This window comes from Mycteria americana, chromosome 12, assembly GCF_035582795.1.
Source record: "Mycteria americana isolate JAX WOST 10 ecotype Jacksonville Zoo and Gardens chromosome 12, USCA_MyAme_1.0, whole genome shotgun sequence".
In the NCBI taxonomy this organism is placed as follows: domain Eukaryota; kingdom Metazoa; phylum Chordata; class Aves; order Ciconiiformes; family Ciconiidae; genus Mycteria; species Mycteria americana.
Genome location: NC_134376.1, coordinates 9,726,295 through 9,745,145, shown reverse-complemented (window position 1 = coordinate 9,745,145; position 18,851 = coordinate 9,726,295). Strand labels below are relative to the sequence as shown.

Sequence of the window (18,851 nt, the reverse complement as noted above, 5' to 3'; positions counted from 1 at the left end):
TGAGTGCGACTGAACACTAAGACTTGAACTCTGAAGCATACTCAAAATGCTATGTAAGAGATGGAGGCATTTGCCTTCTCACTTTTGCTCCTATAATCGAGTGCTCCTGTTTCCCTCCTAGCAGTCTGATCTGCCCTCGGTCTCCCAGGGAAATGAAATCAAATGACCGCTCTTCAAAACAGCCATTTCAGCAAATTACATCCTGAAGATGTAACCTCTTGAAAAGAACTTGCACCCAGAAACTCCAACTATTGCCCTTTTCATGGCGATATTTTTATAGGCTTTCCATTCTTATCATACTGGTAAACAAGCATTTTGATGCAGTGAGAGTTGGCCGGGGAAATCCAAGGGCTGCTTGTTATGGAAAAGTTATGGTTTGTATAGAATTGCACAGGTTGCTTCTGACACTTAAAGAAGGCTTTCAGCGTGGCAGCTGCCATTGTGCGAAATCTTTTGCTAATAAAACAGTAGAGGAAGAAATTAATTGCAGTGTTCAGCAGTGCTAGCATATTGGCGATGTCCGACACAATATGTACCACCCAGCTGTTGTTTATAGGAGATACGTAGAGGTGATACAATATCATGATTATTCTTGGTGCCCAAAGTATGGCAAAAATAGAAGTTATAGTAAACAAAATGGCTGTTGTTTTCCCTGTGGAGTACCCTCGCAGTCGGAAATTGCTCTTTCGTCGCAGCTTGTACACAATGATGGAATTCAGGATGAAGAAGATGGAGCAGGGCACTAAGTAAACGGTGAAGCAGTGGATCCAGATGAGGACGTGATGCATTGATGTGCTTATGTAGTCTTCAATCCAAATGTTGGGCCACCAGTAGTAGGGGATGCTGGTCAAAAAGCAGGTGATATAGACACTTACAATGACTTTTCGAGTACGAGCAGGGTAGGAGACTGTGTGATACTTCAGCGGATGGCACACAGCTATATACCTATCGATTGTTAGTGGAACCGTAATCCAAATGGAGGTGTGGATGGAAGAAAATTCCAAGACCTCAATTATTTTGTCCAGGACCTGAGGCATCTGTTTATTTAAGATGAAGTCTTCCATGAGGAAGTCAACAAAGACGATGAAGAAGAGAACCAGGATGTCAGCAGCAGCTAGAGCTAGAAGATAGTTATAGGAGGACTTCTGCCTGCGAGCCACGAGCTGGGAAAGTATGATGACTGTCAAGATGTTTGCTGTGGAGACAGAAACACAGAGTTAGGCTATTAAGATGTAACACTAGCTTTTCTGAGCACTTGCTTGGAGCAGGAGCTCTGCTTAAGCACTTAGCAACATGATTGCCTTTATTAAAGACCAAGAAACCAAAAGAAAAACACTACAGGTGGGTCCCTCGGAGAAGCTGTTGCAATGAGAGGAGCATGTGGCCCTGCTCCCAGCTGCGGGATATGCTGTCATTCAGTGTCCTGGCAGACCAGGACAAGAGACAAAGTCCAGACCTTCACTCTAGGCACAGGGTTAGGTGGTGTCCGGCAGCCCTTTGCCATCTCCTCGGAGCAGGTGTAGAGGCAGAGTTACGGCCCTGGCTCTGTGGTTGCTGCTCCCTGGCCGGCCCTGCTGCCACCATGGGCACAGCAGGAGCACCTGGCCGGGGGTGCTGGGACCCTTGCCCATGTGCAGGGAGGCAGGGGGAGCAGGAGGGAGCAGCAGTAGCAAAAATTAGTATCTCATACGTGCACTCTTATTTTCCCCCCTCTTGCTTTTTTCACATTTTTTTACAAGTGACAAATGAGAAGAGCGGGGTGGGCATTGGAGAGAGACATTTTGTTCCTCATCCCAGCTCATGGTGCCTGCCTGTTTTTAGTTTTGAACGCCAGCTAAAAAGAGCTGAAATCAAAGCCACCGGATTAGGTAATTTTCTCTTTCCTGAGTGGGATCCCAACTGAGAGAAGGTCTTCCAGGGAAACACGTGTCTCAGCTCTTCCTGAGAGCTGGAGGTGCTTCACAGCACTCTTGAAGTTTTCAGCTCTGCCCAGGATGAGTCTCCTGCCATTCAGTCCTTCCTGTCTGACCTGGTCTCCTACAGATGGGCTCTGGGGAAGCGCCTCCCTTCCCCACTGACCACTGACATGATCTGCTCCACAAAGACCTGCTTGCTTATCCAGAGCTGCTCTTTAGAAGTCCTTCTCCAACTACAAGGCATTTCTCCTCTGGAGTGATACAGTTGAGCCTTTAAGGAAACCGTGCTGGTCACATCAGATGTGGTGGATGTTCTGATTCAGCCCAAGTGTAAATGTCCCTGAGTTTCCTTGAAAAAGCATCTGCTTGCAACTCTTTGGCCACAATACAGAGCCATCACCTAAACCATGCCTAGATGTGACACTTGAGCATTTCACCACAATATTATTTAAGTGTCTTGTCTCTGCTGGTTCACCGTCTGGTTTGCTTCAGTCTTTTAAAGCTGTGATTCAACTTAAAGAACACACTTTAGTAGCTGCTTGAACCAGTGCTGTAAGGGATGCGATAGGAAGGGCTCAGTCCTACAGGCCCTGGCCAGGCAGAGCTCCCCACCGCGGATACAAACAGCCCTTGCAGCCCTCGAGAGCTTTCCTGGAGCACTAAGGTGTAGCCAAACTTTAACTGCTTGCTTGTGTTTACCAGAACTTACTGCGTAGTCTGGAACTGGGGCGGGGGGGGAAATCCTATTATTCCTACTAGCAGTATGGCTAGAATGAGACAGGTGAGATTGTTCCCATCAGAAGTTTATATCACTTGGCTAGAATACCTGAAGTAGTACTTAAAAATCAAATCTGGTTTACTGTGTAAGAGACTGCCAAATGTTTGTATTTGACATTTTCATAAGTGTTCTATAAATCATCTCTTCTGTGCATTCAGTGCTTCAAACATTTCTGCCAGCATTGATGGATTTCCCAAAACAAATCAACAATAATTGTAAGGATTCCTTTAAATCAGAGAGAAAGGAAGTTGCTGACATTACGGTAATGATGACCTAGGACATATGTCCTACAATTGAAAATGATCTTTTTTTTTTTTAACTGTTTTACTTGGCACTGGAGAAAACTTCCTCTTTCATAAATGCCTTAAAAGCCTGCTGTCTGGGAGCAGATTTCTGCCACCAGGGAAATGAACTGCAGCAGAGTGAATGATCTTGAGTAATAGCCCTCATAAGTGTCACCTATTTTTGTATTACTTAATATATTCATTTGTATCTTGGAACAAAACTAAACCAAACATGACAATCAACTGACTCCTTCCCTAAATAAAAAAAAAAAAGCATGATCTTTTCAATGGTATTGTCTCAAATCACCTTCAGGGGAATTTTCCCAATTCTGCCCTCTGTTAACACGGGTGCAACCGTATTGATTTCAGCTCAGAGCAGACGTGGGGAATGGGGTGGGGGGGGATACAATCAGAACTGCTGTGTCATTTTTCACTTACTTGCTTATGAAATGCCTCTGCGGTGCCTGCTGATGAGCCCTAGAGGTGCAGTGAGTGATGTACTGTCAAGGAAATCCTCGAGCCGGAGTGTTTATCATGACTGTGCAGCCACTGTTGGTTTTGGCCAGCCAGGCCGAGTGGCTCAGCTTTGCAGATATTGGATGTGACCCATGGGGTTCATCTTCTCTTTAAATTCTCTGGATTTGACTCACTCCAGCAGCAGCAGCTGGAGCCAGTGTGCAGCAAGGGGGATGGCTGAGGACATTGGTCCCTGCTGGTGACTCTGCCCTGACTGTCGAAGGAGCTCCCGCAGGGATGCTGAAGCCACGCCACGTCCAGGCTCGGCAGCCCTGCTCCCCACCCCTTCTGCCCATTGTGGGGGTCCTGCTGTTTGGTTCTAACCCCACTCCCATTGTCCTACAGGAGCAGACTTATAGAATCATGGAATCATTTAGGTTGGAAAAGACCTTTAAGATCACCAAGTCCAACCGTTAACCCAGCACTGCCAAGTCCACCACTAAACCATGTCCCTTAGCACCACATCTACATGTCTTTTAAACACCTCCAGGGATGGTGACTCAGCCGCTTCCCTGGGCAGCCTGTTCCAATGCTTGACAACCCTTCAGTGAAGTATGAGCAGTCCTTTCCTCTGTACCCTCTCCCCTTGCCTTTCTCAGGGATCCCAGCAACAGCAGTAACAGCATGTACTGAAATGCAAGTTATTTGTCTAATGCCAGTGAGCTTTGCTTGGTGAGCCAGATTAGAAAATTGATCTGACAAAGTACATGCAAACTCTATCTGATTTTTCTGCAAGGGTTATGATATCTCGTATTGGAAATGCTTTCCCTGGGATCACATTAGGGCTTTTTCTGGCTGGATGATATGAAATATAGCAATATCATTTACTTTGTGAAAACAGATATATACCGGGGTGCAGCAGAAAGTTGCCAGTATGACACTGTCTTAGCACAGGGTTTGGGAGTATTTTTCCTGCGGCATGCTGTATAGGGAAAGTGAAGATGAGCTGTGGGTAAGTCTCAGTCCTTCACCCACTTCCTAGCCACTGTTAAGTTGGTCCTTGGTGTGTCCTCAAACACTATCTAAAGCTCAATAAAGTGGGAAATGGGTGGGAACACCGCTCTGTGCAAATAACTGTGTCCTTGTGCCAGCATCTCAGTGACTCCTGGGTGCCTATTCAGTGCCCCGCACGCTCTCCTGTGGGCAAAAATTACTTACTGCATGCGAAAGGTGATGGAAGAGCATTTGCAACCGCATTTTAACCTTGTTTACCCTAATTCTTGCACTAAATATTGTAGCCAGTGATGAGGGCTATGGCAGAGATAATGGAGATATAAAAATATCTGTCTCTACTGTACTGTACATGGAGCTACAGCTGCTGGATAGGTCAGTGCCCCTAAATTGTCCTGGATGGTACGCTGCCCATTTCTTGCAGTGTTTTTTCTAGATACCGAGTAGTTAAGATCATCTGAATTTGAAAGATGTTGATCACTGTGCTGGGAGTTGATTAGGGGATGACAGATGGGAATTTATGCTAGTGTCGCTTGCTGCACTGCAGTATTCTGAATTTATAAATATCTGGTTGAGAACCAGGGCTTGATTAGGGACTAGCTGGCTGAAGCCTTGAGATGCCACTAGCAGATGATGAGAGGCAACTGTTAGAAATGGCAGCCTCAGTTCTTTCCCTTCAGTCATGGGGATGCCTTTGAGACACGGCTTCCGAAGGTCTCTGACACCCAAACACCATTGGTCTGTGCTGCTCAAAATACGGCAGCCTTCTAACTCAGCCAGGCTTCGTCATGGGACACCTGCACCTCTCCTTTGACACGTCTCTGACTTTATCAGCTTCTGAGCACAAACTGTAGCACTGGAATTCATGCCATTGGAGGCACGTATCTGAGAGGGATCATCCTTTAGGAGTAACCTTGATTCTCATGTGGATTTGGGTTTGCTTCCCATACCAAAGCCATGCTGCCTTGTCTGCAGAGCCTGGGCAGTCTTCTGTGCCTCCTCAAAGCAGTGCCTGTGACCTAAAGGCACAGTTTTTTCCCCAGCTTCTTGTTTTGTGGATCACAGTCATAGCTCAAATAGCGTCTAACCGCGGTCTTTGCAGGGGATTCGCAGAGCTCCTTCCACTGACTGTTATCACCGCGTGTGAGCTTAAGCAGGAGCAATTGTATCTGTCTAAAGAAGAAATAGGTATGTTTCTGGGCTTTGCTTTTGTTGTGTGGTCTTTTTTTTATTATTATTGAGAGCATTTTGCGTGTACACAGCAGCCTGTGCAGTGAAATAGCCTTTACAACACAAGTGGTAGCGCTGCTGCGGTGGGAATAAGGCCTGCTGTGTGGTTCAGTAGTTCAGCATCATAAACTACCTAAATGAAGTAGCCATGAGCGTCGCTTACCGAGTGCAATAAACATTAGGTCACTGAATATAATGGACACCTTTTACCGAATACAGTTGTTGCTAGGATCCCTCCAAATTATTGTGCAACGTATGAAACTACACTGCAGGCCTTGCATTCGTCGCCTGACTGGCACAGAGAGAGACGGTTCACGAACGGGAAATTTTAAATTGCTTAAAAAAATATGCTAGTAACACCTCCTTCTTAGATTTAGAAACTCTGAGACTGTAAGTATGATATGCTAAAAAAAAATGGTGAAAAAAAGTGGTGTTTTGGCTTAATGGGAGTAGATGATTTCCTCTAAGCTAGAAGGCAATATTAAAATGTAAACAGGCACCGTGTCCAGCAGCCAGATCCGACTGTGCTTACTGACAGCGTTTGCCAGTGGTTACCAGACTGGAGATGAGGATGGCGTTCAGCCCTTCCTTCGTGTGGGAGCTCTCTGGAGAAGATGATGACGAGTGATTTCTGACGGAGGCTATGTAACAGGAGTTATTTAAAAAAAAAAAAAACCAAAAACAAACGCTGTGGCGAAGTAAATGTGTTTATTACTGATGTTGGCTATAGCCGTTTAAGTGATCTTTTAAAATGACCCCTGGATGCTGTTTGCCTTCAAAGAAGATAGGGCAGTTCCATGTTTCCCCTCTTACGGCCGGTATGGGTCGAACTCAACACTACAGCAGATGGGGACAACCTCTGTGAACACTGCCCGCTCACGGCTAACGTAATTTGTTCTTCTCTTTTATTATCATATCCTGAGATCCTTCCTTAAACTGTTGTGAAGCGTAAAGAGATACTTTATAAAATGTAATTAGTGCAATACAAGTTTTTCCTTCCCTGAGAGTTCCTGTGAGGATTTTTAAAACAAATTGATTTATTTGTTGTTCAATTGTCTGAGCACCACCGAACAGCATGCACCCACTCACCCTCGGGGGGGAAGAGCCGTCAGCCCCTTCTGCCAGTGCCTGTATCGTCTCCCAGGGGATGGAGAGGGATTTAAGCCAAAAAATGAGCATCGCAAAAGCTATGGCCGGCACGGACGCAGGACTGCCACTGGAGGAGGTTTCACACCTTGTAGGAAGGCTCTCCTGTGGTTTGCGCTTCGAAATCCCGTGTGCAGGGACAGACCGTGCTAGCTCTGAGGGCGAAAGTGAACCTGGAGGTAGAGAATGATCAAGCTCCAGCCCAGGACAACCCAAACTCCCCTCCATACGCAGGAGACCGGGCTAGTGACTGCCAGAGAAAAATGTAGCATGGCCTTGTGCTTGCAAGTCACAGGTGAATTAATGAGTTGGTGTCAGAGGCCAGATTCTGACGGTGAAATCTGGCCTCCAGGGCCATTTTTCTCCCTGACGACGTTTGCTAGCCGAGGTGGCCCTGGGGAAGGATGCCGTGAATGGGGTACTCCGCTCTGCAGCTGGCACTAGCTGTTAGTGGGTCGTGGAGGCCAGAGAAGGATTTTAATCAAGCCAAAAGCACTTCCTCGCAGTTGGAGGGTGCAGACACGGTAATGGCGTGGAAACGCCGATGGCCAGTATTCACTCTGAGCCTTGCCAACCACTCAGGCTTAAGTGCAGTAACTTGTCTGGCAGACACGTGTAATTACATTGCATTGCTCTTGGCCTTCCTAGACAGTTGGAGTAGGCTTTTTTCCCTAGCCTTTATAAAATAGGACTGTATGAGAACAGCCCAGAAGGAACGCTGGGCTAAGATGGGGGGAGGCCCGGTACACGTTCCCCAGTGACATGTGTGTGTGTAAATGCCACAGGGCTCTGGTTCTCCTCTTGCCATCTTCACCCTCCTCACCCACCTTTCCTGAGCTGGGCCTACAGTGCAGAAAGCTTCCAATGACTCTTGGACATTTCCCACCCCACTCCGCCTCCCACCGAAGCCCATCTTAGAGGCACCCACACAAGGGTAAAAATGTCTAAAACTCACATCTCAAAACCTAGCCTCGCATCTTGCTACCAGAGCAGTAAAGCTTTCTAATGGAAATCAGTGCTGGGAAGAAAAAAAGCAATCTGCAACATAATGCAGAAATCATAAAAGGAATTTGGTTATTCATGCAACGTATCTGGACAGACGGAGATTTTCAAGGCAATTCGGGTGTCTCATTTGGCAGGTGTCTGTGGCTTCTTAATGTGGGCTGTCAGTGAAGTTTAAGAGGTCTCAAGCTGAGTAACTTGAGCTCGAGGATGACAAAACCATTCTACCCTTTTGATATCGAACGCCAAAGCACCGAGGCAGGTGCCAAAGGTATTCGATGGGATGACTAGGATGGAGGGAGGACGTGATTTCATAAGGGCACTGGCATGAATTCTTTACTCAACATGAATAATTAAGAGGATTTTACCTTTGATAGTGGTTTTACTAAAAAACCAAAGTCTTTATGTCTTCCTAAAGCATTAGCTAATGCAATAGGAGCTCACGCTTGCAAACCCCATGGCCAAGCTTTCTCAGAGACTACGCCAATTTTACACAATATGCAGGAAATTACAGACTATGTAAAACCATTGCAGTTTGGCTTTATTTCTCCCACAGAGAATATACTGCACCCACACTAGCTATATCACTCTTTAGTGTGCTAGCCTGGACATTGAAGAAAACACACCCGGAATGAACAAATGTTTGTGAAATATCCTAGTCTGATGTAACTGACTGACAGGTAATTTGTCTTGAAACCAAAAGCAACCTCTAGTGCACCTATCCGCGCAGTCAATGCACCATATGATTGAAAAGATGGAGAAGTTAAATGACTGTATGTTCTAGGGACTCTCTGTTTCAGGTGGTATCAGAGAACAATTTCAGTGAAAAAGAGGTTCAGTGTTTCAATAGGCAGGCTTCTCTCCTCTTCCATGGATAAGGGGATAAAACTCCTTTTGGCCGTCTTCTGTACCGCTAATTCTGGTCCTACTTGGTTGACTCTACTTGTTCCCTCTGCACAACCATACTGGTGTCCTGGGGGGCAACCCAACGCCATCTTCTCCCATCAGGTCACCCCAGAATGGCACCAACAGCGCTCCGGACATTGGGGGTTAGGATCCTTACATATGTACGTATCTTTATTCTGCAGAATGAAAATGGAATTGTGTGCAAGGTCTCCTGTGCTCAAGGGGTTAATTTTGGCTTCGTTTCCTTTTCTGGTGTCTCAAAGTTAATGGGAAAAGAGATTAAAGGCTCAAAAAGACCACCTGAAGCAGAAAGTGAAAGCTTTTGTGGCCAGGGGTTGCTTTGCACTTGGTGTGTGAAAGCAGAGAGCACGCCATGTCAGGACATCTCCATGTTGTTTGTTTGCCTACAGCAAATTGTTTTGACGTATGCGGATGAAGACCTTCTCCTGCTGGCTTGTTTCTGCTGATTCACCCCCATTTTATGGAGGGGAGCAGAAAGAGGAGGAGGAGGAGAGAACTAAGTAAGGGGCTGGATGAAGAACAGCAGGATATTAGACTGCCTAGTGCTTCTGAATGGCTTGACTTCTTAACGACTGGGGGCTCTGCATTACCCACCTACCGTGAAAACTGGCTGTGCTCTCTCTTTTGTGTCGTTGTCATTTCAAGGAAAAATCTCCTTTGGAGTTTTTCCTTCCCAATCCATTTCAGCAGCCTGCCATGCAAGGTTGTGCACTTCATAGTCTACTGAGCCTCCTAAATATTGCACCTCGTTATCATTACAGCCCTGACAGTGTTGTTTCCTACTGATGTGGCGGAAGAAAACCAAAGTTAGCAGTTGTACTCTGTAGTGGCGTTCAGAGATGTGCAATCAAGTCCTCTTCTGCATTAGCATGGATTCAGCCACACGCTGCCTTGCAGGCTGCAAGTTTTTAGTGACCACAGTCTCCAGACATACTGACCAAACTAAATCATTCCCATCTGCACGCCTTGCTGTCACCGTTTCTGTGCAGGAACACTGCAATGAATCTATTCTTTTTCATAATGATTCTTCTTTCCTTAAAGGAAAAGCATTCATTTTACAATAGGAAGTGACTCATTTTAAGCACGTTAGCAGCAGTTTTGTACCCCTCTGTCCAGTAGTGCTACTGTAATGTGCCGCAGTGCTCTTTGGTTGCTCTGATAGCTGAGCTAAAGTTCTGCTAATTTCTTTGTCCTTCTTCCTAAGCAGGATGCAATGTACTGGCTTTGCGTCCAATTCAGATTTTAAGTCAGAGAAAGTATGGTCTTTGAATAAAAGGGGGGGTTGAATCAGGCCTCAGGAGGGTTCAGTTCTTATTCATTACATGAACTCTATCTAATGAGTGACAGCTGAAGAGTGCTGTTTTTTCAAGGTCATAACTCTGCACGTAACAATTCTCCCACTCATATTTTCAGATCTTCCTTTAGCACTTCTATTGTTCAGGTGTGCTGTTATAAGAGAAGCTATTTATTCAGGTGTTGGAAACGCTCTCTCTAATCAGAAGCCTGCAATGTGATTGCAGAAGAATATACTAGGCAGTAGATGGCAGGAATCCAAAACGGGTCAGACACACTTCTGTACTGCTGTGTGCTGTATGTACACCTACCTTCTGCCTGCCTTGGTATTTACTGGATATTACATGCTATGTGAGTCACCAACAAACATTGCTACCTGTCCCCCTTCATACTTGTGGTACTAACCAGCTCGCAGCTGTAAGCATGGAGATGGCAAGGGTCTTCAGGTCTCGTTCCCCCTACCCTGCCAGGGAGTGGAGGGAGCACAGCTGGGCTGTTGCATGGTGGTGGTCTCTTAGATCAGGGACGCTCAGCCCACAGCCCACCGGCAGTACCTGCCTTGCCAGTACGACGACCCTGGCTTGCACGCCTCCCGAATAGCCTCCTTATTCCAAGATCCATATGGGAAGAAGGCTCCAGAAGGACCGGTTCTCCATCGCTTCAGTTTGCCTGTGACCGTAGTGCAGTTTGCACAGGCGCAGTGCAAATGTTACGCACCTGCGTGTCAATCCAACACCCTAGGAAGGAGCTGACTTGCTGTGCGAGGACAGCCGGTCTGTCATCTGTTAGGGGAAGGTCCATAAGGTATAGCCCTCCCTTGACAGTGTGTTAAAAAGGTTAGGCACCCCTGCTGAGCTTACACGTTCCTCTAGGTCAGGACTACAGCTTCTCTCCCTCTACATGCAGCCTGCTGAGTGCACTCTGTTCATGGCTGGGCTTTGAATGACCTGGGTTGTCCCCATCTCTGTGACACCTTGTTCAGCAGCAGGTCTGACACAAAAGCTACCTGTTTGAATCCTCCAGCTGGGAGCACCCAAGTGTGTCCAGGCTGCTTTCCCAAGCTTGCAAAGTCCTGAATCTGTGTTTAAATCAGCATGGTGGTTTTAATCAGAAGCCTAAACCATGAATAAAAGAAATGTTTGTAGACCAGGATCTCAAAGTTTGGAGTGGCACTTCCCTGGGGCATTGGTGTGAGTCTGTTACGTCCTGGGGATGCTGTAAGGGTGCTGGATATGTGCCTGTACTTTGTGTCACTGGGATGTGATGACACCCAAAGCCGAGTCGCTCTCCGGGTAGGTGACTGACTGGAACCAGCGATCACACAGTAAGAAAGCCAGATTTTACTCTGCCTCTCTGCACTGTCAGGAGAAGACCACCCCTGGAAGCGTGGATCAGGCCAGGCTCCGGTCTAGGAAATGCTGCCACTTTGTCCTTTCAGCAGCAGTACGCTATACCCCGATGGGGAAGGTGATTGCATGCAAGGCAACTCAGTTGCTGCTGCACCTTCTAATGAAGCAGGAATCGGGGTCAAAGCCAGGTATCTGCAGTGAGCGTTGCTACTTCTCTGCCTGACCCTCCTGGTCGTGTTCGGTGGCACCGCCATAGCAGGAGCTCTTTGGTGTAGCTGCTTTGTGCAGCTCTCACTGGCAAAGGGATGGACTGAGAGTTGGTACCTGTCGCTCTTTGCTTCCTCACCTTACCAGGCCCCTCCTGGATTGACTCGGAGCAACTTCTTCTCTCCCCACATCTGAAAACACCTCTTCTCTGGCATTTTCTCTCACTAAAGCAAGAAATGCTTCCATTAAGCCTTCCTGCAGCCCTTCCCTTGCCTCCCGGCTAACGGGAGGCGCTTCAGAGGTCCTCTCCGACTGACAGACAAGGGGAGTGCAGGGATGGCAGAGCAGGGGCTGCAGAACAGCTCCATAAATGATAACCGCCCCCCTCTAAATGGGAGTATGACCCCACTTCCAGCGCTGCTGCCTCGCTCTGCTCCCCACCCTTGCACCAGCAGTTTCTCCCTGTCCCACCCAGCCTGCATCCAGGGCACCCCTGCTCCCGGCAGCAGGACTGCATGCCTTTGCACATCTGCACTCAAAACAAGTTTCAGAAAACGGTGTCTGTCTTGCCAGCCTCCGTTTACAGGGAAAAGAAGAAAGCTCCCGTCCCAGCTGATCGGAAGGCACAATCACCTCTGGAAGAGGCGAAGCCACCCCGGCGCCCGGTACCTGCTGCGGCAGGGTCGGCATGCAGTGGTGCCTCTGTGGTTGCAGCTCTTTGCAGGGCACAGCCTGGCACTTGCCTCTGTGTGCTACTGCCATAGCGGGGTGAAAGGAGTTCGCTTTGCTCCCTCTTGTCTCTGCCTTTTTCAGACTTTCTGGTACCTGGTTGAACAGGGAGGGAGAAAGAGCCACTGCTGATAACGGGATCTGCTGAGATGCCCGGGTTATACAAGAGAGGGGAAAGGATGCTTTCTCTGCATGCACAATCAGGCCTGGCATCGCTTGGCCTCAAAGTGGAGTTGTTGAGTTAGTGAAATTTCCTTCAGACACTAGAGCGAGAAAGGCAGAAACAGTTAACTGGTTTCCCCTCTCATCAGTCTTTCTCTAAGATTTGTGGCAAGGAGTTAACTGTTTCCCTTTCAGCAGAACACTGCACTAGTGCTGTATCTGAGGGCAGATCCTAGATGATGTTTCTCTTAAATTCTTGGTGCCACACAAAGCTAATTACTCAGATCCCACAGACTTCAGGGTTCTTTTTCTAACAGGTAATAAGTGTGCTGCCTTTACAATTTTCTAATGGTAGAAAACTGAAGAGCAGCTTCAAATTAAAACATGAAAAGCTCTTCTTAGCACCGCTCTCACCCTGTACCACATCCTCAGTGAAGCTTGGCCATATGAGTATTCCCCTAAACATATCCAGCTTGTTCTCATCTCTGTGCAGTCTCAGGGTGAGAATCATGAATTTCTCATGCACTCAGCATACTGTGCATGTGCAGTGTTTTCAGGTGTTAGTGCCAAAGTTATCCTCAGATAACGTACACCGAACAAGCTGACACATTCACACCTGATGTAAGTCCACTGAACTCAGCAGTGCTGTGCCACCAAATGCTTTGGCTAGTTCTGTTAAGCACTATCGCTGGTGCCGCTGCTCTAATCAACCAATGTCTGATCCCTTGAGAAATGTGTGTCACCATTGCTAATTTGGATCGTGCACCGATTTTAACCATGTTCTTAGAATGACAGCGTTAGGTCTGTAATTACAATGCAGTATCCTTAGGGAGCTGGTGCAAGTATGTGCAGAACGCTCATTAAGTGATTTTTCTTGTCTGTGCACGTTAAGACTTTCCCCCATTTCAGAGACATACAAAGGCAAGCTTAGCCACAGACTGCTTCATAACAGCTTCTTCACCTGATAATCTTGAGAGGGTCTTGGTCAGTTCCTAGGGAACAGGTGTTGAAATCAGAGCTTGTCATTACTGTGGAGGTCTAAGCAGCCCCTAAGGGATCAATGAAGAGGAAGCTACCTCCTCATCCCTGCTGGCTGGGTCTCTTCAGGTCAGGGCTGAGACTCATCAATGCTGTGGAGCAGAGACACTTGCCTATGCCCTGCATCCTCTCTGGGTAAATACAGGACTTAACTTTCCAGTTGTCTGAACTATTAGCCAATCTTCAAATTTTAATTATAAGCCAGACAGGGGAAAAAAAACCAAAATCAAAAACAACACAAAGAACATCAATTTATATGCAGAGTGGTAATTGCATGTGTGCTGTTCAGAGGCAGGCTTCTCTTCATGTCTGATTAAAAATTTTTCTATGAATTAATTGCTTGAAGAAGGGATTAAGGTGAACAAAACATTTAGAAATTGTAGACTATTAACTATCATTGCTGCTTGCCATTTTACATGGCACTTTCAATGTGTAGCTGTACGTAGACACAACCAAACTCTCCTGTATTGCACCCTTAAAATACCCATTCACCTTGGTGCATCAGATTGCACTCTGAGGCTGGAGGTGTTAAGCCAGGGAGCAAGCTGTGATGTTTGCCCACCCAGGCTGTGCTGGGATGGCAGCTGTGCTGGGATGGCAGCTGTGCCGGCTGAAGCCCAGTCTGTAACTGCAGAAGTGGCACTGCACGAGCAGCTCCCTGCAGTCCTGCATGCCAAGGCGTCTCACTGACAGCCTCAGACAGCCCCCTCCGGGGGGAGAAACCTGCTCAGTCGTCCGTCTTGGCTGAGACGGTAACGCCGATGTGATGCTCGTGTGGCATTTGTGAGTTTTGAGCTGTGGATATCTGCGTGCTGGCAGTGGTGCCTCGCAGGAGTTCACACCCAAGCCTGAAACATCGTTCCGTCCCCCATTTGGGGTCTCTCTTGCTTTTCTCATCCCCAGCATCTCTATATTGTCTTTGTCCCCTTTTTAAGTAGGAAATTTCACTGAGGGTTATACACTCCGGCGCCTGTGAGCTGGGACTTGCTTCTGAGCCCTGTACCTGCACTCAGGGATCTCGGTGTCAGCATTGCCATTGCCTTCGCAGGGTGCTGACCCTGAGACTGGACTTTCTAGATACTATCCTGCTCCATCAGCTGCGGGGACAGGCTCCCGAGTACAACTGTCTGCTAACCTTGTGATAGCATGCTCCTTACCAGCGGCGCATTGCTCCTAGAGCCAACCCTGCCCCAGGGAGCCAGGCAGAGATCTGCAGCAGAAAAACTCGACAGCTACACTTTTGATTACTGCCAGCCCGGCATGCGATCGACAGGGGACAGACCCAGCGCCCCCCTGTCCTCAGCACCGCTTTGTCTTCACATGGCCAGATTGATTACGGCAGAAACTTCACGACGGGCTGAGACTGTGTATGTCAAGTTCAGAGTCGGAGAGCCCGAGTCCGGGTGGGAAAGCGACCGCAGCGGTGCGAGGCAGGCGGGGACAAACCCCGGCGGGAGGGAAAACGCAGGGACAGCGGCGTCTCGGGCAGTGAAGGTGCTGTCCAGGAAACGCCGGGGTCAGTCCCCGCCACGCAGGCGAAGGAACGCGTTCCCGCCGCCTTTAGCGGCCCGAGGACGCCGCAGCGCGCTCACCCCGCGCCGCGCCGCCGGCAGCCGGGCAGGAGACGCTCCGGCGGGCGCTGCCGGCAGCCCTGCGGGAACCCCGCCGCCTCGCCCCGCCGCGGCGGCTCCCGGGGCAGCCCGGGCACGGCGCCCCGTCCCCGCCGGGTCCCCGCTGGCCGGGGCGCGGCACTCACCCGGCAGCCCGAGGCAGAGCAGCAGGCTGTAGTAGACGACAGGTGCGTATCCCAAGCCGCAGCCATAGCGGTGGTGCGCCAGGAGGGAGCCGTTGTGGAGGTGGAGGTGGTTGTGCTCCATGGACCCGCTCTCCCCGCGGCCGCGCTGCCGGCGCTCGCTCCGCCGCACGGGCCGCCCCGGCCGCGCCGCCCGCCCGCCCCTCGCACGCTCAGCGGCGGCGGCGAGCGCGGCGCGGCCCCCGCGGCCGGCAGCGGCACATGGCGCGGCGGGGCCGGGCGGGGCGGGACCGGGCCGGCTCCCGCCGCTGGGGCGGGGCAGCCGCCGCCTCAGGCCGCCCCGCTGCCGTTCGCGTGGTGGCGCCTGCCCGCGGAGCCCGGCGGCGGAGGCAGGTGCGGGGCCTTAGGAGGAGGGGGAGCCCGGCGGAGAGGGGCCTGAGGGACCCCGCCTGGGGCGGCCCCTCGGCGGCCCTCAGCGCCCCCTTCCCTGCCCCCGGCCCGGCCCCGGGGAGCACGGCGGTGGCCGGCTCGTGCGCCCCGCTGTCACCCGGGCCGGGTGGCCGTGAGGGCGAGCTCCACGGGTGAACCTCCTCGGGTGAACCGCCGCCTTCCCGGCGGGCGGCGGGCTCGTTCCACAGCGAAGGGCAGGAAAAGGGAGTTTTTCTCCAAGTTGGCGCCCAAGTCAATCGGATAACGAGCACAGGCAGCGTTTGTTAGCGGTGTACCTGCCTGTCAGCCCTGGATCGGGCTTTGAAACGGGCTGGGAAGGATGCAGCAAATCCAGAAATGAGGGGTTACGTCTGCAAAATTGAAACGCAAACCCGGGGTTAATGACACCCTCGCTCTTCTCCCCAGAGGACCGGGGCGGCCAGCAGTGAGGTACACTGCGCTCCCCGGGAACGACGGGCGTGCGTGCCATTCCCACCAGGCAAAGCAGAAGGGAAATCGGGGCTTCAAAAGCCTTCTCAACCCCTTCCTTAATGTTTGTGTGTTTCAGTGCGTAGTCTCAGGTGTAACTAATAAATGGTTTAGAGGTACAGTTGTTACGTTAAAGTGGTGGAGCCCTGTGCTTTGCGCTACCCATCAGACCCATGGGCCGGACAGATGACAGCACATTGATATGTTCAGGAGGGTCACAGTTTAGTGATAAAATAGGTGATTGATTACAGTGCACTTCACTGAGCAGAAAACAAGACCTTGTTTCACCAGAAGCGTGTAGGGTTGAGCCCACAGCCCGGCACTGTGCTTGGGAAGAATCCCCAGGATGTCTGTGGCTGCCAGAGCAGGCCGAGGAGGATGTATGGGTGCAATACACGTGAGGCCGGTCCGTGAGACACGTCTGTTGGGACATGCACAAGAATACAGCGGGTGGGTTACAAAGCTAAATAAACACGTGGTCCTTGCTTTCCAAAGACACCCAACCATTTAGCATGGATAATAATACAGCATAAAAAGTGCGTTACGGGGGGGAAGGCACCGTTAGGGCGAGTGCTGTAACAGGCCATCAGGTTACTAGGCAAGGACATCCATATCTTTGGGTTTTCATGATCTTGTTTGAAAAACAGTTTAGCTTCTCTTTGGAAACACAACAGGAGCAAGCAAGGCTCTGGTCCTGCTAGGACTTGAGTAGGTTGCTTTGCTGGGAGACTCGGTGAGATTATTCACACGCTTAAATGTTTAATAGAAAATGTTTAATAGGTCTTTTTAAACTGCACTGAAACTGCTGTCAAGCTTCCCAGGTTAAACATGCTGGAAGAAACATACATTTTTTCTTTGCTTTCTCCACTGATGTCTTTGTGAATGTAGCCTTAAAGATGGTTAGAGTCTGCTAGTATGGCCTTTTAAGTGGATGTGTTCCTTTTAAAAAGAAATCTTTTGAAACCATTCATTCAAATAATCAACAGAGTTGCATAAAGCAGTGGGATGTGTGCGATTATACAGTACAAAGCCCTGTGAATTCAGCTCTGCCTGGTTTTTTTCCCCATATATTTAACCTACAGGGTTTTCTTCTTGTTATTTTAAAAAGTGTAATTTCTTCTCGTGTTCCTGCAACAGAGCTGATGAGGAAAGAGATCTTTTATTGCCTCCCAAAAGAGAAGTGGTGATACCTGGAACCTTTTCTTGGGCGGAGTAAATGCATCAGCAGGGCTGAAAGCATGACTTGCTGTTTCGAAGATAAGTGAAGTTTATCAGCAAAGCAACACACAAAAGAAGGAGACGGCGGTGGAGCAGTGGCTTCCAAGCGATGGTTAAAAAGCCTCGCATCCAGTTTGCAATGTTGTGGGTCTCTCAACTTCCTGATTAACACCAGTGAAATCCCGCAGAAGCTGGAGGCTAAGGAAGCGCCTCTGCCATCCATTTTCTGTTGTGCTCCTGCCACTGTTCTGTCTGGCCTACTTTTAAACATCCTGAGCAATAGGACTTCCCTGGAGAGGTTTCTATAATAGCAACATTCGTTTCCTCGGAGTTAGAGTTGTCTCCAGGGCACAGTTCAGGTAGCTGCTCACATGCTGAGAAGAGCTTTTGGTCGTAAGAGAAAGAATCTTTTCCCATCTTCCCACCTGGAGCTCTCAGTAGAGCCTCAGAGCTGCAAGAGCCTCTGCTGCATCTGATGTGCTCCTGTTGTACGAGAGGAAAAACTGGAAAATTTGGTCACGTTCACTAACACTTCCTCTGGCCTGCCCTGCAAATGGAGAGGCCAGAGAAAACAAAAATCTGCTCCTGGTTACTTCAGTTAGCTTGTTTAAAGCTTGTTGAGGAACTTTTCTGCCTCACTGGATGCAACTCTATGCGGAAGCAGATGCTTCTGCACATGGTGAGGCAAGAGCTTCTAATGCAGAATGGACCAGGTTTCCAGGTCTGATTTGCTTTTGCTTCACTGAAGTCAAATTAATGAAATACTTGGTAATATATCAGAATTAAAGGCTCAAAGTAAATGTGAAGATTGCTCTTGTGTTCAGTGTGTAAAAGATGTTTTGAGGGGGTTTTGTCCTTCAAACAACTTCAAACGAGTTTTTGGCCTAAATGAAATGAATTTGGTTACTCCACTCTCTGAATTGTGCAGTAACAGGACTTTAGACATAAAGAAATTGCAATAAAGCCTATTCAAAACTAACCATAATGCTTGCTTCAACTTAAAGCTCTTTCTTTTTAAACTTCTCACTATTTTCTAACTACTTTCTGAAGGGCTGACATTTATGTGTAACATCAGGCCCGCAATGAGAAGAGCACTGGTCTGCTCCTGAATTAACAGTGAAGGGGAATGCCTCTGGAGCTTTGAGGAGGATGGTTTCTGAATCTCATCTCTTTAACAGCCACATGCTCAGACAATGAATGACATTTATTCTTTTCCAAAGAGCAGTTTATTCTTTGTATGACATGCTATATAAGAGGTGGATCTACTTCACTTTTAAAATTCCAGAGCCACTTGAACTTGGTTAGCTTTCTGTTTTTCAGAGGAACGGAGCCTTCCTATAAACTGCTAGGCAGTGATCTTGGGGGAAAGAAGTGACATGTTAGTCACATACACCCCCCCATCCACTCGGGCCGTGGAGCAAAGCAATGGTGACC

General features: G+C 48.8%; 2 protein-coding genes across 2 annotated transcripts in view; one reads left to right on the top strand and one right to left on the bottom strand.

The window, feature by feature from the left end:
- IQCK (IQ motif containing K) overlaps nucleotides 1-18,851 on the top strand; it is a 173,137-nt gene that overhangs the window by 131,404 nt on the left and 22,882 nt on the right. The window lies entirely within an intron of this gene.
- GPR139 (G protein-coupled receptor 139) lies at nucleotides 261-15,405 on the bottom strand. The gene is made up of 2 exons (XM_075515260.1): nucleotides 15,285-15,405; nucleotides 261-1,195 (listed from the first exon to the last, which is right to left on the bottom strand). Exons 1-2 carry the CDS (start codon nucleotides 15,403-15,405, stop codon nucleotides 261-263), a joined length of 1,056 nt encoding a protein of 351 aa, XP_075371375.1.